The following is a 24,170-nucleotide window of genomic DNA, read 5'->3' on the forward strand; positions in this document are numbered from 1 at the left end:
TCCTTAGGATCAAATTACTTCTAAGATGATTTCCGCAACATTTGCTTTTGTTGTGTTCTTTAGTTTTGTGTTATGGGGGCTACTAATTTTCATTTGTTCAATAGCAGCTTCATTAAATCTATTAGATTTGCAGAAATCAACTCTTTCTGCTGTCATGACACAAATGGTCGCCCCATTTTAGTTTTCCAGACTGGGTACCTCCAGCCAAAGTGAGCTGTCTAAGGGGCTCTGAGGCATTTTGAAGAGATGAAGGTGGGCTCAAAGCCATCACTGTGGAGTATGTCTTGCTTCCTCTCAAGTTCGGGATTTCAGCTGCTTCCTTCCATCAGGCCAGGGGCTGCATTTATTGTACTCGTTAAGTTCGCGGCGCCCCCTCGTGGTGCAACTGATACATAGTCAAGGTGAAAAAAAATGTTGGCAAGCTTACAAGTGATAAAAAAAAAAAAGGCTGTGCATTTAGATAGGATCTTATTCTTCCCATTTTTAAGGCTGTCAAATGCGTAAAATCTTGTTTTCCGATTTTGGTTTAAATTCATCTGTAGCTGTTTAGATCATATTCAGTGCTTCATTTTGGGGAGGGAAAAACAAATCAGAAAAGCAAGCTCAAATCCCAAATCCCCCACAAGTTCAAAAAAATATATATACATATTTTTTTTTAATTTTTTTTTCAACATTTATTTATTTTTGGGACAGAGAGAGACAGAGCATGAACGGGGGAGGGGCAGAGAGAGAGGGAGACACAGAATCGGAAGCAGGCTCCAGGCTCTGAGCCATCAGCCCAGAGCCTGACGCGGGGCTCGAACTCACGGGCTGCAAGATCGTGACCTGGCTGAAGTCGGACGCTTAACCGACTGCGCCACCCAGGCGCCCCTATACATATTTTTTTAATGTAAGAGTAATACATGTGCATTCTGGAAATACTGGAAAGAACAGATAAAGACCAAAAGAATCACTTATGATCTCACAACCCACATGGATTAACATTGGGTTAAATGTTCACACACCCATTATATGTGTGACCTTCATTCTGTGTTGTTACAGAGTCTGCTTCTTCATCATTGTTAACAGTTGCTCAGTTTGGTGGGTTCCATTGCGTACCTGCTTGTGGATTATTATAGATTATAGATTTCCTTAAAGTCAGTTGCTCAAAATAGAATGGCTGAATCGAAAGGACATGCAAAATTTTAAGGCATTAGATATGTACTTCCTAGTTATTGTAAGTAAAGCATCTTTTGGGGAATGCAGTTTTTTTTTAAATAAGCATTTCAAGTTCCTAGCATTTGCCTTCTTACTCTGTGCCAGGAATTGTGTCTCTTGGTTTCCATGCCTCGATCCCATTTGATCCTCATAACAACTATGTGAAGTAAATACTATTATTGTTCTCGCTTTCCAGATAAGGAATGTCAGGCTTACAGGAATTAAATAGCTGCTATGTGATTCCAAGAGCAGGAAGACAGAAGGCTTTCAGAAATTGGATCAGAATAGCACTTTGCATCCCTTGAATCTGGAACTAAGTGGAAACTAATACTGATAATTCTCCATTGGTAAAATAAAGAACAAGGGTGTTGGCAATAAGAGAGGAGGAAGAGGAAATACGGGTCTGTAAATTTAGAAACATGATGAAAATTCTAAGTTAAGACTCTGGCAATTAGATCTTCTTGTTAGAAGAAGGTACAATGGACAACTCCGTGATTACTGTATAATTACAAACTCTGGGGAACCCCTAATATGGACGTGTTTTCGCTAGATCTTGTCATTTTTTTTTTTTCATGAATACATTTTCTTTGACCACAATAGTCTTCAGACTGCTTCAATTACTCCTAAATAGTCAAAAGCTGACTAGAAGGAAAGTGTATCAGAAAATCTTCCATTTCTGGATAAAACCAGAACCTTTTGCGAGCTTTTCGATTTTGGCAAATCTCCAAAGTTCCTTATGGTTTTTCTCTCACTGTTACTCGCTAGGGGCCTACGTTTGCCTTTTGTGACTGTCACCCATATTCTTCTCTTTTCGTATTCTTATGTAATTATCTTTATTCTAGAAAGCTCAGGAAGATACAGAGCAAATGAAAGAGAATGAATAGTGCTCATCATTCAGGCTGTTAGAAATACTGTGTGTGTTGTTCATTTTTGGTTCTCTTTGTCATTACTCAATATTCACTACTCCTGATCTGCCCTTCTCAGGCTCACCAGCACTGTCTTTATTCTTAAGGAAGAGATTTTGAACCTCTTTCTCTTCCTGCTGCATTTAGCTTTTCAAAGACATCTTAAGCACCAGTTAGCGGAACGGCCACCTGTGTCGTTTCCCTTGACCATTTTCCTCTTATGATGCCATCGGATTTATTAGGAATCTTTGAAATACTCAAAATTTCCTTCTGTTTAATTTTTTTTTAATTTTTTTTAACGTTTATTTATTTTTGAGACAGAGAGACACAGAGCATGAAGGGGGGAGGGGCAGAGAGAGAAGGAGACACAGAATCGGAAGCAGGCTCCAGGCTCCGAGCCATCAGCCCAGAGCCTGACGCGGGGCTCGAACTCACGGACCGCGAGATCGTGACCTGAGCTGAAGTCGGACGCTTAACCGACTGCGCCACCCAGGCGCCCCTCCTTCTGTTTAATTTTTATGGCATTATCATGAGGCAGCTACAGCTGTTTCCTTGAGGTCGTGAGCCTTGCCGTTACATTCCCTTATCTTGATGTGGCCTCGCGATGTCCGTCAACTACTGATCGCCATTATAATTCTCTGAAGTGACTCGGAGATGCTCCTTCCCCACCCACGCTGATTTTTTTTTTTTTTTTAGGAACAATTTTCTGTTTTATGGTCAAATCTATAAATCAGACTTCTAAGTTCCACACACTTGATTTAACCGGAGTATGTGAGTGGCCTAGTAAAATTCCGTTCTCCTTCTATACTTCCTTCTGCAGGGCTCAGAACCTATAGAGCCCGAAACATTTTGCACACGCATGGAACCTGCTGAAAAGTGAGGAGGTTTTCTGTGAGTCGAATTTTGTAATCCTGAGGAAATGGATACCATTAGAGAGCTCGAGTTCCTGCAGACCCAGTTTCTGGAACCCCTTCTGCGTGGGAGCCACCGACCGCATCTTTGAAGAAAGGCCTCCTGCCTCTCCGGCACCCCAGGGTCCTTTCCTGCTCAGATGCAGGACGGCTCTCCCAGCTTCTGTGTTTGCTCGACCTCAGGCAGTAAGGGCAAGAAAGGATGACCAGCAGAGTTGGTACTTGCTCGAAGTTGGAAGCCTTTGACCACTCCTGTGTTTGTCCCCCTACGTTCTTGGATTGCAGACAGTCCTTGCCTAAAGCAGCTGCTTTAGCGACTTTCTTTGTCCCCCTTTTGTCCAAGTATTGTATTATTATTGTTGCAGGTCCCTCTGCTGAGAGCCCTCCTACAGAGAGAGGCTGGGGTCTCTGCCCTCCTGACAGCCATGTTGTTGGGGAACTGGTCTCCCCTTCCCTCTCTTGTTCTCCATCCGCGCTGTGCGGGGCTGGCTCTCTCGGGTTCTCTGCCCTCAGCCCATTTTATTTCCCATCTCCTTCGGATGCACGTTCTGGTTTTCTGCACCCTTTTCTCCTTGCTTGTGCACGGCAGCTCTTCAAATCTATCATCCTGTTTTTATCTTGCACTTTTATTTATCATGCACCTACGGGGCTTTAGTATTTGTGATCTGCTTCAGATTTCTTTCGTAGTTGATGAAGCCTGTAAAGAATCAGAAGCCCTACAGCAACCCTCACCTTTCTAGGGAGAATATATTCACCTAGGAAAGGGCTTTTATGAGGTCAGTCTGGCTAATAGCTCTTCTAATGGTGTCACTCTCCTGTTCTCTTAAAAGTCCCTTTGAGTTCTTTGCCCCCCCCCACTTCTGAATGCATTCTGGATAGACCATTTTAGTACAGTTCTTGCCTAGAGACCTGTCTTTTGGCTTTGGGATGTAGCCCTCTGTATTCAAACGTTCTTTTCCTTGTAGGGATTTGTGTCTGATATGTGTGAAACCAGCTTCTAAATAATATAAAATTAGTGAGAAATAAAAGAAATACACATATATACATCTTATCTCTGTATCTAGAATGGTGGTATGGACCGCAGATACGATGTAATTCAATTCTGACGATGTTTAGAGGCCGTGTATATTTTGGTCATATTCATATGGATACATCTGTGTGCACATGCAGTAATTGTAACAAGCAGGTGTCGAGCCAGGACATCTCACTGGCCGTTTTTTTTTTTTTTTAATTTTTCTTTTTAATTGTGGTAAAATATACATGACACAAAGTTTACCACCTTAACCACTTTTTTTTTGAGTTTTGTTTATTTTGAGAGAGAGAGAGAGAGAGAGAGAGAGAGTGTGTGTGTGTGTGTGTGTGTGTTTGAGAGAGAGAGAGAGTGAGAGACAGCATGAGCAGGGCAGGGGCAGAGAGAGAGGGAGACCGAGAATCCCAAGCAGGCTCCAGGCTGTCAGCCCAGAGCCCGACGTAGGGTTCGAACTCCCGAAACTGCGAGATCATGACCTGAGCTGAAACTATGAGTCGGGCGTTCAACCGACTGAGCCACCCAGGGGACCCCCATCTTAACCAGTTCAGTGGTGTTATGTGCATGTTGTGCAACCAGCCCCCAGCACTCTTTGTTTTGCAAAACTGAAACTCTGTCCACATCAAACAGCACCTTCCCATCCCCCTCTCCTCCCAGCCGCTGGCACCCGTCATCCTACTTTGTATCACTCAGTTGACTACTCTGGGTACCTCATGTAAGCGGACTCTTTCTTACAGCGTGTGTCTTTTCGTGTGCGGATTATGTTACTTCCTATAGTGTTCTCAAGGCTCCTGCGTGTTGTAGCGTGTGTCTGAATTTCTTCCCCTTCTGAGGCCAGATAATTTTCATTACACGTACACACACCGTGTTTTGTTTATCTGCTCATCTGTTGGTGGACCCTTGCTTCCACTTGGGCCTGTTGTGAATAATGCTGCTGGGAACGCGGGAGTCAGATATTTCTTTGAGACCCTGCTTTCAGTTCTCGCTGGCTGATTCTGGATTCAGGAGTGAGTCATCTGCTCATGAGGATTATGGAAATTTTCATTTTTAGAAAGACAAAAAGGTATTTCCACCGTGATTATTTAAAAAACGAAGTTGTCTGGGGGTGCCTGGGTGGCTCAGTCGGTTGAGCGTCTCACCTTGGCTCAAGTCATGATCTCGCAGTTTGTGAGTTCAAGCCCCACATCGGGCTCTGTGCTGACAGCTCGGAGCTGGAGCCTGCTTTGGATTCCCTGTCTCCCTCTCTCTCCGCCCCTGCCCTGCTGGCACTCTGTCTCTCACTCCCTCAAAAATAAATAGACATAAAGAATAAAGTCCAAAAATTGATCAGTGGATCGGTGAGAATTGAAATATTTAAATACTGGCACAGGAAGCATAATAAACCGAAGACACACACTCCAGGGTCACCCAGATTTCAGGGACAGAATTTGTTCCCTCAGCTGTGATCCTGATCTTCTGTTCCTGCAAGTATTCACATTAGGTGTGATCAAGAAAGTCTTGTCATCCTGCATGGCAGAGCCCAGGTGCAGAGCACTGAGCTCACAAGCCAGTCTTGAGAGAAGCCCAGTGGCCATTCCCAATCAAGATGGCAGGCGGGGCTCACCACTAAACTGCACTCAGACTGGGAAAGGTATTTCAATCTGGTTTGGCAACTCTCGCAGCTTCCCTGCAGCCTTGGGAGACAATTGGCCAATGTGACATATTCTCAGATGACGCGGTGAATTTAGATAGGCTTGTGGCAAGATGTTTTAGGGGAAACTCGTTGCCAGGCGGGGCTTGCTTTCGCCATTTCTTTCTAGAACGTAAGGATGGGACTGTCACTGTTTTCTCCTTCCTTGAAGGGGACAGGGGTCAACTGCTACATTTACATCGTGAACAAATAGATGGTCGGTCCATTTTGGTCAGCCTATTCTTTTTTCTCATCATGTTTTCACCCCTTTTCTTTTCTATCTTTTTTTTCTCCTTTTCTCCTGTTATACAGGCTTTGCAGTGCATGCTGATCTCTCTTCAGGCAGAACTTGACATTCAAAGGTACTTGATGAAAATTGAATCATCTCAGCGAGTTAGTACTCCTTTTCTTTCTCTGCATTGAGTTGCACCTCACCTCCTGCCTTTTTATTCCGTTGCGTGTGGCTTTCTAATCGGCATCAGCCACTAAACCAGATGGGCTGTACTTTTTCCCTGTCTCCCCCAAGCCCCGATTTAAACCCATCAAAGCCAAATGCTTGCAGCATTCTGAAACATGCGCGTGTCTTTCTGTGTTAACTGCGAGAGTTAATATGAAGGTGCACGCTAACTGCATGCCTGCTTCGAAATACTTCGTTTGCTTTCCACACACTGAGTTGCGGAGCCGGCAGGAATGTGGAGGCGAGTCAGAGATGGGGCGGCCATCTGAAAAGTGGGGCTCTGCGGCAAGCCTCCCTCCTCGCCGCCTTGCTCGAGGCAGAGTAGTCGTGGACATCCGACAGAAACCACGTCATTCTAGTAACCTCGGAGCACTGTGGCTCTTCCTTCACTCGGCCCCAGTACACCCGGTGCTGGCTCCTGATCGTGTTACTGACGTGCGTCTTAATAACAAGACGTGAGAGCAACAGACACATTGATACAGGACTTACTATGGGCCAGCCACCCTTCTAAGTGCTTTACAAGTATTAGTTTCTCACAGCAACCCATGGGGTGGATGTACTGCCTCGTTTTGCAAATGGGGAAACCGAGGCGCAGAGACGTTACATTACTTGACCAAGACCACATAGCCGTAATAAGTAACGGGGTTGGCGTTGGACCCCAGGCCGTCTGGCCCCAGAGTCGGTTTTCAGCATGTTACTTATTTACCCACAGTCCTCAGTGCCCTCTGTGCCCAAACGAGGCAGTTTGGAACATGAAAATTGGAAAGGGTGGGGAGAGTTTCCAGCTCTTGGATACCTGGCTGGGTGCGGGGCGCTGTGCCCACAGACCTCTCGCACATTGCCACCCACGTCCTTTGTGTCCCTCCAGACGCGTGGCCTATTTCTTTCTCGTCTCCTGAGCATGTGCGGGCCAGAAGCGTTTGCGCTTTACCGTGAGGGCTTGAACCGTGAGGTTTAGGAAGCTTCCAGCAGACTGGCCTTTGTACAGAGGTGGCCTCTTTCCCATTGGTCGGTCTTCAGTGACCACACTGACCTCTTTCCCTTTCCTTTCCTTTTATTTTATTTTTTTTTATTTTTAAAGTTTATTTGTTTTTGAGAGAGAGAGAGAGAGAGAGCACGTGTGCGCAACCCAGGGAGGGGCAGAGAGAGGGGGAGAGAGAGAATCCCAAGCAGACTCCTCCTTGTCAGTGCAGAGCCAGACTCGGGGCTCAGGCTCACTAGCCGCAACATGGAAACCTGAGCCCAAACCAAGAGTCAAGCCCTTAGCCCACGGAGCCACCCAGGGGCCCCTGCCTTTCCTTTTTTAGTAACCGGTCTCACGGGTCTTTTGGGGGGGGGGGGGCAACAAGCTCAAACTGGAAAGTTTGTCCCCAAGGGGACATTCAAGTAAAAGTTCGGCCAGACTTGCCACAGAGAATCATCGCCCCTCCCCCCACGGTCTCACTTACGATGGGGTGTTTACCTCTAATTTTTTCCCATGCTGCTTAATCATTTTCATGTCTCTGTAATTTCACGTTTCTATAATTCTGTAATTTCTATAATTCATTTAAAATGGAGCTTAATTATTTCCTTGCACACGTGTCGTGCGCTGAACAGGAGGGCAGGAGAGGAGAAAAATGCCACGCATGGCTTCTCCCTACAATTTAAAATCTGCCGCCATTTTAACTGTTCCTGTCTTCTTGCAGAATAGAGATTTAGCTTCATAACATGGGATTCTCCATCATAAATTGTGCAGTGTTTAGGGTGCCCTGCACTGTTGTCTTCCCTTATGCTTGAAAGAAATTCTCAGCACTGACTTTTTTTTTTTTTTTTTTTTTGGATATATCAGCCAGTAATGGGATATTTGAAAGTCGTTTTGAGGGATTATTTTTTGAAAAGCATTTATACACAAGTTACAATGACAGTGGTGTATTTTGGAGGAACGGGATGTAATAAGGTTGGAAATTGATGGTCTTCCTCCTTTTTGGTTAAAGGAGTAACGCTCAACCTCGGAGGATGTCACGTCCTCTGGTTTGAAATTGGAAGTAACCATTTACTCATGTCAGGCGGGGTGGACACAGAAAGAGGGTGGGTGTATTCTCTTCTCTCACATAGGACCCCCCAAGCCGAGGGGCCCCCACTGGATAGCTGGGAGCCCCGCCATCTAGAACCGCCCTCAAGTGAGCAGCTCTCCACAAGGGTAGCTAGATGCTGTCTATCATTTATAGTTGACAACTTCCTGAGCATTTTTTTCAGTGACTCCTCACCACATCTATATCAAGTAGATATTTTGATTATTTTGTAGAAGTGAGAATGAAGGTTCCAGAGAGCCTTCACATTGCCAGTGCACGGCCGGATTGGAATCTGCATTCTGTAAGAACCGTGTGGTAAAGAGGAAAGTGCTCTCATTCTAAATCTTGTCCTCCGTGTTCCCAGACCCTGATGTTCTTTCTTATAGTGGCTCTAGAGGGAAAAAGAACCTTTACCCTGAAATTGTCAGAACTTTCACATGTATTTTTGCATTTGAAAAGCATTCCAGTGACATTGGGAGGCTGGCTGGTGGTGGTGATGGGTGTGTGTGTTTGAGTTGGAGAGTATCAGCAGATCCTACTCTCAAGAAGTCTGAAGAGGGTCTGGCCACAAGCACGGAAGGCATGGCCGCCTCCAACACCCCAGTGTCCCGCCTGGCCCAGCTCCCTGTGGCCTTCCTCACTGCAGGGGGACTGGGGACACCTTCAGATCTCCCAGGATAAGTAAGTCAAAGGAGGGGCCTCTGCTCACAGGGAAAGCCTCTCCTTACACTGCAGTGCGGTTCAGCTCTAGGGGGCCCCACGTCCTCTCCAGAAAGGACTGCAGCCTGGGCTGTGAGGATGGATTCGCAAATGGCTTTGTTAGGAGGCCTTCTACAGGGCATATTTAGCATTCCTTGTTAGGCTGGTTGTATTTGACTTGAAATTTCAAAGCCCCCTGGCAGGCCCTTGCTTTTCATCACCCATAATAACAGCAGCCCTCACTCAGACACCTTTTATCCTGAAACCTTTGAAGTGCATTGCTAGCTCTCTGAATTGTAAAGGCATCTGCCCCTGCTTTGCTCAGACTTCTCCCAGCGAGGACAGTGGGAGCCCAAGCCTGTGACACTTACTTGTTTATAATGCACATCTTCTTGTTTCAAAATACAGGAGGGGAAAGAGAGAGAGAGAGAGAGAGAGAGAGAGAGAGAGAGAGAAATAATGAGTGATTGATTCGAGGCAGCTTGGAGTCAAGAGACATCCACTTCGGTGGATAAACTAAAAAATCTGAAGGCAAAATCTCAGAGGAGGCGGAGACAAATTTAGGAGTATAGCTAACTGTGATTGGCTTGACCATTAACTTCAGGGTCAGCCTTTCTGATAGATGCGACATTTTACATATGTTCTACATACTTCCCGTTATAGCACAGAGGAACACTTTTTAACTCCTTCACTAGGGGAAGTCGTTTTCCTTGTGTTAAACTCCACAAGTGCCATTGTTTTGCTCTTGCCTTCTGAAAAGGGACATCCACCCCCATAACAGACAGGGTGCACGAGGAAACGGCGTGTTCCTCGCCTGGCCTTTTCGCGTGTATCAACTCCTTCAAGAGGAAAACACAACACTAAAGAGAACTAACTGCAGGAGTGTGTGTCTGAAAGGGGGGGGGGGAGGGGGTCTGAGTTAACGAGATCCAGATTTGGAACTCGCTGATGGTATAACTTTGTAACCCCATGGAAGAATGCTAAAGACAGAGGGAGGCAAGCTAGGCCTTATCTTCTTTCCAAAGTCTTTGTCTCATTGCGGCTTGGGAGGGAAGTCGGAGAACAGCCGGTTCAAGGTGCTGTTTCAGAAGCGAGGCCTGTGTCCTATTACAGGTAGGACACCAGGCGGGCAGGTGGCGGGTTGGCATCTAATCCTGAAAGTGGGAGAGGCCGCCCTGCAAGCTGACCTGGGGAGGGGCCCAGGGCGCATCTGCTCCTTTAGGCACAAGCCTCGCAAAGGGAGAAAATGAGAATCATATCACCTACATACTACGAAGGGGTTGAAACATAGAAAATATTCAACAGACTGTAAAAAAGAAAAATTGCTAAAGTTCCCAATTTACCTGGAGTCAAATTTTAAGAGCCCTTGGGGCGCCTGGGTGGCTCAGTCGGTTAAGCATCCGGCTTCAGCTCAAGTCACGATCTCACATTCTGCGGGTTCGAGCCCCATGTCAGGCTCTGTGCTGACAGCTCAGAGCCTGGAGCCTGTTTCAGATTCTATGTCTCCCTCTTCCTCTGATCCTCCCCTGTTCATGCTCTCTCTCTCTGTCTCAAAAATAAATAAATGTTTTATAAAAAAATTTAAAAAAAAATTTTAAGAGCCCTAAAGTTAAGTTATAGTAATGGCGGCAGAACTGCAGATGGGAGGGGGGAGAAAAAGAACTACGGATGCAAGAATCTTGTCTCCTTAAAAGGTAAAGTGCATTATCCGCATGTCCAAAAAATAACGGATGGCTTTTGGCTCTTCTTTCTTAGCTGTCATCTTTTTTGGACGTGGACGTCCACCCAATTCTGGATTCCCGCAGAATTTTGCATGGCATGAAAATGAAAATGTGTCTTCTTCGTTCCTGTGTTTTCCCCATGCATTTGAGTCCTCATGTCAGGGGCCATTTTAAGGATGAGTCCTTTTACGTGGAATCTAATCGTAGGGATTACACGTGAGAAGACAGGCGTGGGTTTGAGTATCTTCAGGTCACCATAGACAAGAATCTTTCTGGCTTCTAAATGTTTTGTGAGACAGTCTTGCCTTCCCCTGATCTGTTCTTTAAAAATATCATGCTTAGGGGCGCCTGGGTGGCTCAGTCGGTTAAGTGTCCGACGTCGGCTCAGGTCTGATCTCACAGTTCACAGGTTCGAGCCCCGCATCAGGCTCTGTGCTGACAGCTCAGAGCCTGGAGCCTGCTTCGGATTCTGTGTCCCCCCACTCTCTCTCTACCCCTCTCCCGCTCACACTCTGTCTCTCTCTCAAAAATAAACATTAAAATTTTTTAAAAATATCATGCTCATTCTGTAAATCTCTGATTTGCAGAAGCAATTTATTCTCATTTGGGACAAATAAGGAGGAAAGTATGTTACTCAGAATACTACCCTATAGAGAAAACCAATGCTAATATTTGGAGGTATTGCTTCCATTTCTGAAGTTATAGTTGAAAAAAAAATCCTTCAAAGACCCCGATGATGACTGTGTAATATTCCATTGTTTGGTTCCATGATACTTTTGTTAGTCACCCTTCTATGTTACTCTAGGTTTATTTATTCTATTATAGATGTAACATACACAGATTTACTCCCTGACCCACTAGTACAGAAAGTATCACCTTTCTACTTTTTGCAAATCAAACTCATCTGGTGTGACTTCAGCAATTATTGAGAAATTTATTCTTATCACTTGGGGTCATAAATAAATCCTAAGGAATGCATCTAGTCCCATAAAACTGGGTAAGCTTGGAACCAGTTTCAAACACTGTAAGCATGCCCTACATCCGTCTTCCCCAGTGGGGACACTCCTTGTAAATGGAATCCAGGTCTTCATAATTTGAAGAACACCATGGCGGCCACCACCACCACCACCAATAAAACTAGCATGCTCCAGCTGGTCCTGCACAGTCATTCATCCCCCCTTTTCCTGCCCAATTGGCAACCTTCCTCCTCACCCAGTGGAGGGTGGGAGGACACCACCATATTTATTTTCCAAATGCCTTCACCTCCTAAGTCCAATCTAGGGAGAAGGTCTTCCTGTTGGCCTCTGTGGCATAAAGACAATGTTAATAGACCTTCCCCTGGGAAGACCTTAGAACGCAAAGGCTTGGCAATTTTTTTCAGGAAATAAGCGACAGGAGTAGATGTTCCATAATTTGTTTTTTGTTTGTTGCTGACAACTGAGAGGACAAGAGAATTAATACCTCAAAAGATTCATGTGACACAGAAATAACGTGAAAGAGAGGATCTGTGTAGCGTGGTGCCTCTATAAATAATGAGGAAGCATCCTTTTCGGCACCGGCTGTCCTTGTCATTGGTTTCTCGGCATCTGTAGAGGGGGCTTTGCAGGGGGAGAGGTGGGTGGCAGAGGGGTTCCGCGTGGCTCACGTGGCTCAGTGCCGTGCCTGCCTCACTGTGTGGATGCCTGTGGCCGGCTCTAGACAGGGAGGCAATGGCCAGTGACTCCTTGGCGTCACTGCCCTTTTCATCTTTCTGATCTGATAACGAAGTAACACACACGGCGAAGGAAAATGTGGAGACGAAAGACACAGTTGTGCTTTGCCCAACTGCTGAGTCGTCTGATTTTACTCCAGACCAAACATCTTTGTGTTTTCACAGGTGAAAATCATGAAAAATGTCTGGGTACCCTTTTGGTGGAAAGAGGGGGGAAGGGGTTGAAATATTACCCTTGAAGAAACAGGGCATACGCTGAGTTTATCAGGGGTAACTCATCAAAATAAATCCCAGAGAAAACGCGTCCCCTCGGTCCAAGCTGAGGAAGGGAAATACTGATTTTCAGAGCTAAACTTCAGACAGAAGGGACTTCTAAGAATCTCAGGTGTGCACGGTTGCAAGTTGGCGTCAAAGGGGGGCTTGTGCAGATATGCCCTTCCGGTCGCAAGGCCCAGAAGTTCCTGGTTGACTGGAAAGCTGGCACGTGTCCCCGAGCTGCTCTCATGGCACGCGGATATGCACTAAACAGTCAGTTGTGTGTGTGTTTACACCGACAGCAGGACCCTTTAGTGCTTGCACTCACGTTTTCTATTAAAAATAAAAGCTGATTTCTTCTCCTCTAAGTCTTTGGCACCAGACCCACCCAAAACTTTCATAATTGCTATAAAACCAAGCAATTCTGTCTTACGTGTGTATTATAGTTCTCACGTCCACCTGACATGTTCTAGAACTGTGGATGTCCTCTGTCTATTCCCCAGCCTGGCCATCAGCAGAAGAATGGCCCTTGAGGAGACAGCGGCTTGGGTTTTGTTTTTCTGGCCCTCAGCCGCAGAAGTTGTGGGAAGTAGCCAAAGAGCCTTGCAGAGACCAGGGCCCGCTGCTTCTGACACGTGCCTGGCTGTGGGTCCCAGGCTTACCTGACGGCGGCAGCCGGGCCACCCGAAGGGAGCCGATGTCGGTCGATGCAGATACAGCCATCTGGGGTGGGTTTCCGTAAGGATGGAGGCAGGATGGGAGCCAGGTGTCCTCGGTGAGCTTTTGCCGTTCTTCCCGTCCCCTGTTCCAAGCCCAGCAGATGCCTTAGAATTTGGAAACAAGGAGGGGCTCCCGGCTGGTTCAGTCAGTGGAGCATGTGACTCTTGATCTCGGGGTCATGAGTTCGGGCCTCCCCATTGGATGTAGATATTAAATAAAAGAATTCGGGGGGGGGGCACCTAGGTGGCACAGTTAAATGTCTGACTTTTGATCTCGGCTCAGGTTATGATCTCACAGTTTGTAAGCTGCATCCCCGCTTAGGATTCTGTTTGTCCTTCTCTCTGCCCCTCTCCCTCTCCCTCTTGTTCTCTCTCTCTTTCTCTCTCTCTCTCTCTCTCTCTCTCTCTGAAAATAAATAAATACACTTATTAAAAATTTGTTTAAAGTAAAGTCATTTGTAAACAAGGAGAGGCAAAGAAGGAAGGCAAGTGATTGTGCTATGGTTTGTAGAAAGACTCTGTGAGTAGAGAAACTTAAACTTTCCTTAGCGACAGCTCGTTAATTCTCCGGAAGCCAGAGGAACATGAAGCAGGGATGAGAGAGAAAACGAAAGTCTGGGGATGATCCATCGTTGTTAACTTCTAATAGTTTGCACCTTGAATCTTTCACGAGAGTACTTAACAGCCAGAAAGTTCTCTTCAACTCAAGTCAGAATTTTAACTAGGTTTGAGTCAAAAGCTCCCCAAGCACAAGAATTAAAGAGATTACAGTGTCTGAATGTCGTGATCAAATTAACCAAGTCAGTTAATGAGTCCTGCTGATCCTCGAACAACGCAGGGCTTGGGGAGCCGACCCCCCACACAGTCAAATCTGTGTGTATAACTTCTGACTCCCCCAGAACAACCACCAATAGCTTACTATTGACTGGACGCCTTGCCGATAACGTAAACAGTCAGTGAACTCATATTTTGTATATTATATGTGTTATATACTGTAATCTTACAATACAGTAAGCCAGAGAAAAGAAAATGGTATTGAGGACATCGTAAGGAAAAGAAAATATACTTACAGTATACCAAAAAATCCAGGTACGAGTTGCACAGTTGAAACCTATTTTATCCAAAGTCAACCCTATTAGCATAATGAATTATTCCAAATACGTTTGAAATGTCATATTTCTGAATTCTCTGTGGAAACTGGGCACTAATTAGGATGATGCAAAACTTCAGGAAGCCAACGTTGAGTTTTGTTCTCAAAATATGACATAATTTGAAGTGACGTGAGTCACCTGGCTAACCAGACGCCTCACCGCTCCTGAAGGTGAACATATTATATAAAGCTACATTTGCAGGTTTCCTTTTCTGGATCTCGGCATTTCAACTTTGACTTCCAGGGATCCGAAAGATGGGAATGGAAACCCATCATCAAAGCCTCTAGCTTAAACTTGCCTTTCTCTTTGGCTTTGGTCTCCAAATACAACAGCAGTGCGAAGAATAAGAATAAATTTGATCTCCTCGTACAGCATAATGCTCCTGGTGAACATTTCAGCAAATATTTGTTCATGATGATAAAGTGCAAGTGTGGCAGTCTTTTAAAAATTAATGCTGTGCAACCATGTTGCATGCACTTGGGGAGGAAAGTGTGGAAACCTAAATCTTAGTGCTAGCTAAGCCGCACATTTCTATCAAGCAAGTGCAATCAGGTAAATAATTTGAAGGAAATCTTAGTAAATGAAAGTCTGAGTGACATAGTTTTTGCTTCTTTGTGTAGTGTGTATGTCTAAGTTAGGAAATTTTAAGTGTGTGTGTGTGTGTGTGTGTGTGTGTGTGTGTTTTGAGACAGAGAGCATGAGCGGGGCAGGGGCAGAGAGAGAGGGAGACACAGAATCCAAAGCAGGCTCCAGCTCTGAGCCATCAGCACAGAGCCCGATGCAGGGCTCGAACTCAGGAACCAGGAAGATCATGACCTGAGCCGAAGTCAGATGCTCAACCGACTGAGCCACCCAGGCACCCCTAAGTTACGAGATTTTACTCCTGAAAGGACTCACTACCAACTAGTTCAGCCTCTGGTCTTACAGATGAGAAACTATGACTTAGTTAGGCTAAATACCACCCACTTTTTGGTAGAAGCTGAACTGGAGCCAGCGTCTCCAGACTCCTGGTTAAATGACTTTACCACTGACCGCCAGCTCTGGAATCTTACAGACTTGGTCCCAGTTGCTTCACTTGCTAGAATTTCAGGCAAGTTGTGTAAATGATTTGTTTTCTCAGCGGCAACCAGTATCATGAAGCAGCGAGGGTTTAATGAGATTACCGTGTGTCGATCACAGTGAAGCAGGCATCGGTTTGTTAGTCCCTGCTCGCTCCTGTCACCGTTTTCTAGAGGACCATTCTGTGCATGAAGCAAAGGCAGGATCTGCGTGAAGCCTGTCACCCCAGCATCTCTTGGTGATAGAAAGCTTTCTTTGAAGAAGGGAAGACTAGAAAGGCTAAATGGAGTTCAGGTGGCCAGGTTTACACAAACCATCCCTTTGTGCATGACTCCAAAGGACTTCCCATTTGGGTTTGTACGTTTGAGGTCAGTTGGTGATTTGAGGTAAACGTTTAGAAGGCAGTGATAGAAACAGAGGGGAGGATGGTTGGTATCACAGGTCTCCATGAAGCAGGGAGGGAAATGCAGCCTTCCAAACCCTTGAGTCCTGCTCATATGGCTCACATAACATTTCTACCATCCACTGCTCCACGCGTCTTCCCCAGTGAGGGTCAGCTCTCGCTCAGGAGCTTAGGGCAGAGACTCCAAATGCCATGCTGTAGACGATGCCTGATGGAGACTTCGCCTGAGCCAAATGGGAATAACTCCCAACGTAAAGACTTCTTTATCAGGCCAAATCTGAAAGCGTGTGAGCATCCTGCCTCCCCCCCCTTTTTTGTTATTGAACCTCTCCTTTCTTGTGTAGTAATAATAGCATACGCAGTGAAAATTTCAGTAAGACATATTTGGGTGCCTTTGCAAAATAACATCTTAGTAACCCTACATCATGCTTTTTAAAGAGATTTTTTAAAAAGAGTTTTTAAAGAGATTTGACTCTATGAACTACAAAATAATGGGAACCAAACTCTGAAGAGTTTAGCTTTCTCCGTGTCTTACTGCTAATATTGGAAACACGCTAGCATCGTTAACAGCCCAGGCAGGGGAGCCGTTAGAATTGGTCTTTGTCACGTGATGGCTTGTTGCAAGGCACAAAGTCATCTCAAACTAGTTTAAGAACCAAAATGGAAATAATTGGAAGGAATTCATGGGAAAGGCCCCCCACAATGTGCTGGAATCAGAAACCGAGATGCCCAATGGCCCACATAGATGCTGTCTGTCTTTCAGGTCATGAACATCTCTTGTCTGTTTTCTTGAACAGATCTGCCTCATCCTTTCTCTGCACTCTTCCTGTTTCACATTCCCTGTCGATTTCAGCCATGAGTTCATATGGCCTCACATTTCAAATTCTCATGAGGCACTAATGAAATAGCTCCTGTGTCCCAGGTCTCCATGTTTAAGGGAGAGAATATGATTGGTCCAGCCCAAGTCAGGTGACTACTACTTGGTCCAGTCAGCTGAGACTGGCTGGGAATGGGTGACTCTACACTTAATTGCTCATGCCAGTACATGCTTGAGAGTGAAAGGGCATTTCTACTAATAATCACACTGGGACAACAGGCAAAAGCAGGACTGTCCCCAGGTAGCTGCAATGTCTGTCCATCCTAAGTATGGGACATGGGGCTTCAGGTGCTTATCCACATGGGCAGGGAAGAATTCCTCAGAGAACAGGGACATCGTTTGGGGGCAGGAACTCTTTCAAAGATTGCTGAGCATCAAGTCAAATAACAAAAGTGAAACTTCTCCATGTGTTCAGTGTTACCAAAGAGGTTAGCAGGAGGCAAAATCCTGCCCCGGGGTTGCCTAGGGAAGGATACAGCTTGGGACTGCACTGCTTTGGACGATGTGTCTGTTGGTTCAGTTGAGACAGCAGAGCGACATCATGCCTCAGCGTGCGCCCAGGAGAACAAGTCCCTTAAGGGGCCAGCACTTGTCCCACCTTCTCCTGTGTGTCCCCGAGCGCCTAAAGACCTGAGGACACGGGCGCAAGTGCGTGTCTCTTAGCATGTTCACCCACGTTTTTCCTCCTCTCCTGACCCACCCTTCGGTGTCAACAGCTACTCCCCCAAACCCTTTCTGCACTCACAGTTAGTTCTTCTTGCCCAGCTGTTATGCATATATTATCCTTGGCCCCGAAATATCCCTGAAATGCCTTATGATCTCAAGAACCAGAAAGCAGTGCTTCTAACCCCAGGAGCCTAGCCCTGTGTTGCATACAGAGACCCTGTTCTGAATGCTTTTTGACTTTTCTTTTTTCGTATATCCAATCACAGAGTATCTGACACTAGTTAGTGTCAGCAATTTCCATTGTCTTTTCTCTGCACTAAATGATGTCTCAGCAGCGAGCTGGCATCTGGGAGGGGGTACCCTGTGAGGAGATTGCTAATATGCAGTGATAGTTTGCAGTGGGAAAATGAATGACACAGAAAAAAGGAAATTTATATTTGGAACTAAGTAGCTGTGTACAGGAAGTTAAAAAAAAAAGATTACCCCTTACATTTCTATTTTTATGCACACTACCACCACGATGACCCTGTACAAGAAATAGAAATTTGATTCTGATTTTCTTCGAGGATTATCCTTTTCGCAATGGAAAATGACAACTCATCAACTGGACCATAGGTGCCGTGGGGTGCAGAGATGACCACACGGCAGAGGTCGTCGACGTGGCCACGTTGCTTCAAGTAATATTATTTCTTGGCTATTTTGCTAAATCGAATGTGTAGTCTTTCTTTTTTTTTTTTAAGTCACAGTGAGGACATCTTACCTTGGTATTCTGCTGAGTGTAGCAGCCAGGTAACTACTTCTTTGGAGACCCTACGAATGTATCTAGACCTTGGTGAGCCACACAGTGATTTAAGGAAGATTTTTCTAGTCCAGTAATATTCTCACAGGGTGCCAAAGCCAGATCCCAATCTTTATTACAGAAGCAGACTTTATGGAAAATAAATCTGGGAATAAACCACTTTGGGGGCTTGCGCACAAGAATTAACCCAACGAGACAATTTCACTGTTAATGGCTGTCCTTTCTGGCAAGTAATCTGCGCTGAGAGTTTCCTGTGGAACACCCAGGTTGATCCTCTCCCGGAAGCCACACTCCACACTTCAGGGAGTGTGCGGATCTTCCCGTTTCCAGTTTTCCTCTGTGGAAAGGTGCTGAGAGGTGTAGCAAGGAGCGAGCGTGTAGATACTGCAAGAGTGCCCCTGCCAAGAGGGGTCTCCTTGTACTTTTAGCAAGAAAGAGGGGAAAGAAACCGATCATTGAACCCTCACAGGGTTCCCTGGTGTATCTGGCTAGATAATTTTCACCGTACCTTGTTCCAAAAATCACTAAGAGTTTCAAGACAGCCACAGCAGAACAATAAACCAAGCATGGAACCCTATGAAGTGTGGGGTCCTGTGTGGGGCATAGGGTGTCCACCCACGAAGTTGCTCCTGCCTAGAGAGTTAAGTGTCTCGGTGCTTAACTTCAAAACGCAGTGGCAGCCTTGGGAAGTCTTAAAGGAAATTCAAGAATGCAAGTAAACCCCAAAACTAGCTGCTGTGGACTGCCTGTAGCCTGCCACCAGCCCCTCAGCACCTTTGGTATCTTAGTAAGAGAAAATTCACCTGCCTGATTAATTCTGATCAGTTTGCCTTCCAGAAGGTGCCTGGAATCATGCGATGCTGGTCACGATGGGCAGTGCGAGAGGGGAAAGCGGACATGCGTTTATTCAGCCTAATCCCCTACTTTTGCTGACTCCCTTTCTCTGACCTTCCACAGTATAATCTCTGACCTCCACACAATAGCTCCAGTGATCTTCAAAAAAAAAATGTATCTGATCCTGGCCCCCTGGCCTCTTGGCCTGCCTAAAATTCCTCTGTGGAGTTCTGGTATCTTAGAATCCGAATGAGCACCCTCACCTTGACTCTGAGGCTCTGTGATCTGATCTCTGCTGGACACCTGCCCCAGCAAGCCTCCAGGGCTTGTCACCTCCTTCTGCGTCGGGGACTTTGCACTTGCTGTCCCCTCCACTTGGAGTGCCTCTCCTTCTCTTTATCCCTACCCTCCGGTTTACCCCCTCCTCCCAGCTTACCTCTTTCCTCTTTTTTTTTTTTTTTTAATGTTTATTTTTGACAGAGAGAGAGCACAAGTGGGGGAGGGGCAGAGAGAGAGAAAGAGAGAGAAACACAGAATCTGAAACAGGCTCCAGGCTCTGAGCTATCAGCACAGAACCTGACACGGGGCTCGAACCCACGGACTGTGAGATTATGACCTGAGCTGAAGTCGGACGCTTAACCGACTGAGTCACCCAGGCGCCCCACAGCTTTCCTCTGTTTTGAGAGCACAGTTTCCGTGTCTGATTCTCCACTCAAGCACCCCACCCCCACCAGTCTGAGTTAGCAGAGTCTCACTGCACCTTGAATTCGCCTTTGGTGCTGGTCCCCTGACTAGACTGTAAACACCATGAGGGCAGGGGCATGTGGGTTTTGTGCATCATTCTGGCCCAGTACCGAGCACAGTGCCTGGAGCATGGTGGGTACTCGATATATGTCTGTTGAAAAGGTGACTGGATGTACCACATAGTGCATAGCTGACACTTGGTTACACACTGTCTTGTGTTACCTTTTGCCCTTCACTAATTGTACCAATCAGTTCTCGAACGTTTTGACCCTAGGCAACACGTTGTCTCTTCTTTTCTGCATCTCCCACAATGCTCAGCCAGTAGTCCATGTTCAAGGAATGTTATTGACTAATAGGTTATGGGCATTTTCCACATTAAATTTCCTGCATTGTGGTATAGATAACTAAAAATGCAATTATGTGTCGAGTGTGTGTGTAAGTTGTTATAAACACTTCCTGCTGATTAGCAAGGTCAGTAATAACCAAAGGTAGATGCAATCTTACCTATGGGATTGGGGCCTCAAAAGAAGAAATTCAACTGTGATATAAATATCTCCCTCACAATCTGAGTTTACTGATTTTGGAAACAGTCTTGCTGTAAGACTTTGAAGGACTGGCTGTGTTCGGTTTACTGTGGGGTGAGTGCATCATCCATTGAGGCATATTTAAACACGCACAATCCCATCTGTTGTCATAACAACTCTTAGAATTTGGCCAAAGGGATTGATTTGCTATCATTCTTTCCCATGATGTGGCTTGCCTGCAGCTCCTTGCCCAAGGTGGCATTTGTACAGATGAGCAGTGATAAAAATCTTAATGGGATACTTGGGGGCAGTTTTTTTTTTTTTTTCCAGTAACTTTCACAACTGGTACTTTGACCCACTGGGTTTTCAGTTTTCTGTGTCCAGTCCTTCTGATGGAGTTTTTTCCCTAGCACACTGTTTGCCAGGATCGGCAGACCTTGATGGCATTGCAAATATTTTCAGCATAATTAATAGTCATTTATTTTCCTACTTTCTCTCAACTGCCTTTTGCAGACAAGAAGCCCCAAACTGTCTCACAGTCCTCAACCTCCCAATCTGGGCGACCCTGCCGAGCATTTATCAGAGACGTCTGGTGATTCTTTGGAAGCCATGTCTGAGGGAGAAGTTCCAAGTCCTTTTTCCAGAGGCAGCCGAACTCGAGCGAGTCTCCCGGTGGTGAGGTCAACCAACCAGACGAAAGAAAGATCTCTGGGTAAGCCTCGGTGGGCAGTTTCTGATGCCTTTTCATTACTGCACGTATGTATTTTTATGCTTCTGAGCACATATCCTTGCATCCGAATATTAATTAGATCTCGTTTTGTCATAACACAAGTCCCAGGGAACTTCACTACTTTTGCATCAAGCTGAAGAAACAGCACGTCCAAACTCGGGCTAGGCCCCATGACTGTTAGTGACAGCCGTAAACACAGGGCTGTTTCTCCCACCAGCACAGGGGGCGTGTGTTTGGTATCGCTTTTCCTTTCAACAAGCTTTTAGGGAAAGCGGAAGGATTCTATTGTTCTGCCTTTACCAACGATCATTTGCTTTTTTAGACTGGAAATTCACTTTCTATCTTGCTTTGCTTTAGAAGAAGTTTTGGGCCCTTTAACAAAATGTACAGGCCGTAAGGATTTAGACCTCTCTGCCCATTTCATAAGCTTAACCTGCCGTTTTAAGGGTCCAGGTCAGTACTTGTTTTTGCGGATAGATGAGGTCATGGGGTAAGAGCAGACAGGGACAGAATCAACCCACAAACGGCTTCAGGGCTGGGCCCTGCAGAAAATAGCTAAATTATGCCCCATAAAACCTAGCAGATACCTTGCTTGAAGGCGAAAAGAGCAGAAAGCTGTGAGGAGGAATCTCGATTTTGTTCCCTTGGTTGCAGAGGATGAGAAAACTGGTTTCAGACGTTGTGCTGGCTGTCCTTTAAAAGAAACCAAACTATTATTATTTGCATTATCAATGCTACTTTTTTACATTAAATTGTGTATAGTTCCTCTTGGGTTAATAATGCAGGTTTTTTTTTTTTTTTTTACAAATTATATTTGTAATTTTACAAATTACAGAAGAAAATTACAAAACATCTGTTTTTATCTTTTCTTGGTTTGTTTTTTGTTTCTTGAGGTCCCATAGTTAGACAGCAGAAACAGGCCTCCATTTCCTATCAACCTCACATACAGATGAAGGAATGGGCCACATAGGGGGACCCTGGGCCCGGACAGTGTCCCGACGACACAGGCTTCCACACCAGCACGTGGCTGGGGTGCTCCAATCTGGATGACAGCGCTCCGTGCTTTACCCCCACCGAGTTTGTGCCCATCGGGGAGGGGGGATTTCTCTTTTGTGCTTTGCAGGAAATGAGTGAGGTTCAGGTCTCTGTAAAGATAGCCTGTGCTTTGCAAAATAAAGTGAAGATAAGAAATGCCTGTGCGCCTTCCTCCATACCTGGGGAACACTGAGCCTGCTGGACAGTGCATCCTTTGTCTGGCTGGCAGGACTTTCCTCCAGCAGCCAGGCACAGCTGGGAGTGCAGGTAGATCCTGGCGGGGTTCAGGAAGCAAGTGGGGGCAGAGAAGCTGCCGGGACCAGGAGCTGCCTTGCCCTACGAACGGCTGAGGGTGGCTGGTGTTTTCTCGTGAGGTGGCCGTGCTTCTCTGCAAGGGGCTTGGTTTTCCTGAGCACACCTTGCTCTGACGTTCTGGTGAGTGCAGAGTCACGGCAGATTAAAAAATGTATCCAAGGTGTTTATTCTTCCAGCTCCGCAAGGCACTTTTTGGCCTGTGAGCTTTACAACTCTCGGGCAGAAACAAAGGAATACAGTGAGCAGAGAGGAGAGCAATGAGAAGTTGGCCCAAGCAAGCAAGGGGAGCCACGGTTCCAGAAAGGAGGCTGGCGCAAGGCCAGAGGCGTCGGCTCTGCCCTTGGCCGCCTCTTGGTGGCCAATTTGGGAATGTCCTCCTAGCCGCACCTGGCCTCGTGGCGTCATTCAGTTGAGCCAGCATGGGAAATAAACAGGAAAGTGTGAGTCAGGGAGAGTCTAAACACAATCTCCCTGCCGGGGGCCTTGCTCAGCCTTGTGTTCGGGAAAATCCCTAGTGTGCCTGGCCTTATTTAATATGCACACACAGGCTCCGGGAAGAGCGGGTCCCCCAGAGAGCCCAGGACCAGGAGCAGTGGGTGGCCTCCAGCACTTGGTGGCGGAGGAACGTGGCGATGACTCCACGGATGGGGGACCCAGCCGCAGCCTCCGGCAGACCCAGCGCCGGTGCCATTTGGAAGCCCCGGTTAACTTTGGGGATCTGTGCACTGTCACTTTATATGCCTCTGCAGAATTTTCAGATCTCTCCCGGAGCCCTGGCGATCCTGTCTTTATTTAAAATTGTCATAGTTTGTCCATAATGGATTTTTGCACTGATTTTGGTTTTTAAAAATTTCTCATGAAAATATTGTTTATCCTGATTGCTGACTTTGGGGAGGCCCCTTAAATTTTGCACCCAAGGATAGTGCTTCTCTCTCCTCACCCGAGGGGCTGCACCATGTGCACCTCCAGGACCCGTCTGTGGAGGCCAAGCTTCTGCACCTGGACAAGGAATCACTGGAGAGGAGGCTTCCCCCAGCTCAGGCAGCACCAGGAAGAGACCTGGGCTCCTTGAGAGTGGGGGCCAGGAGCACGCAGAATCCTCAAACCACTCTCGCTCCCTGGAGGGCACGAAACCTGCTCTCACTTCAGGCAGCCTGTGCCTGGAGATAAACTTGCCTGCTTAATCATTTTTCCACCCGACTAATTCCTCCTTTCCATTACTTTAGCATATTCAAGGGATGAGAGGAGCCCAGGGGGGCTGGGCACGGTGCTTGGTGGACATCGTGTGTCACAGAGGCTTTCAGAAGGCGTGGAGGAGAGACAAGGGGGGGAGAGCACGAGGCGTTGTTCAGCACAGGGAAGTTAGATATGCTGGTGTCTGCATAGCACTCTCCCTGCACGCAGGATGCGGGCTTCCCATCGGGGAGGGGACTCTGGGACTGCAGGCACAGCCCGATGACAGCAGAACCCACGAGCCCTTTCCCATGCTGAAGGCAAAGGTAGCCATTCTTGGAGATCTACAAAGCAGAGAGGTACATAGAGACATCTGCTCAGGGTCTCGGATCCATAACATGGTCAGGTTGCAACGATGGGCCAACTCTGTAGGTTCACTTCCCTGCCGCGCTCTACCCATCCGGAGCCCGGATGCACTCTTCCTCCATGGAACTCATGTCATTTCTCCTTCCCTCTCTCTTTGGTGAAAATAGAGAAG

General features: G+C 46.4%; 1 protein-coding gene across 12 annotated transcripts in view; it reads left to right on the top strand.

Annotated features, from left to right (window-relative positions):
- Positions 1–24,170, top strand: part of KIAA1217 (KIAA1217 ortholog) — a 760,759-nt gene that overhangs the window by 597,109 nt on the left and 139,480 nt on the right. For all 12 annotated transcript variants that reach the window (XM_043564643.1, XM_043564640.1, XM_043564637.1 and 9 more), the window contains one exon: positions 20,893–21,091. In XM_043564643.1, the coding sequence (XP_043420578.1) occupies positions 20,893–21,091 (199 nt within the window). The remainder of the gene's footprint in view (positions 1–20,892; positions 21,092–24,170) is intronic.

This window comes from Prionailurus bengalensis, chromosome B4, assembly GCF_016509475.1.
Source record: "Prionailurus bengalensis isolate Pbe53 chromosome B4, Fcat_Pben_1.1_paternal_pri, whole genome shotgun sequence".
Lineage (NCBI taxonomy): Eukaryota > Metazoa > Chordata > Mammalia > Carnivora > Felidae > Prionailurus > Prionailurus bengalensis.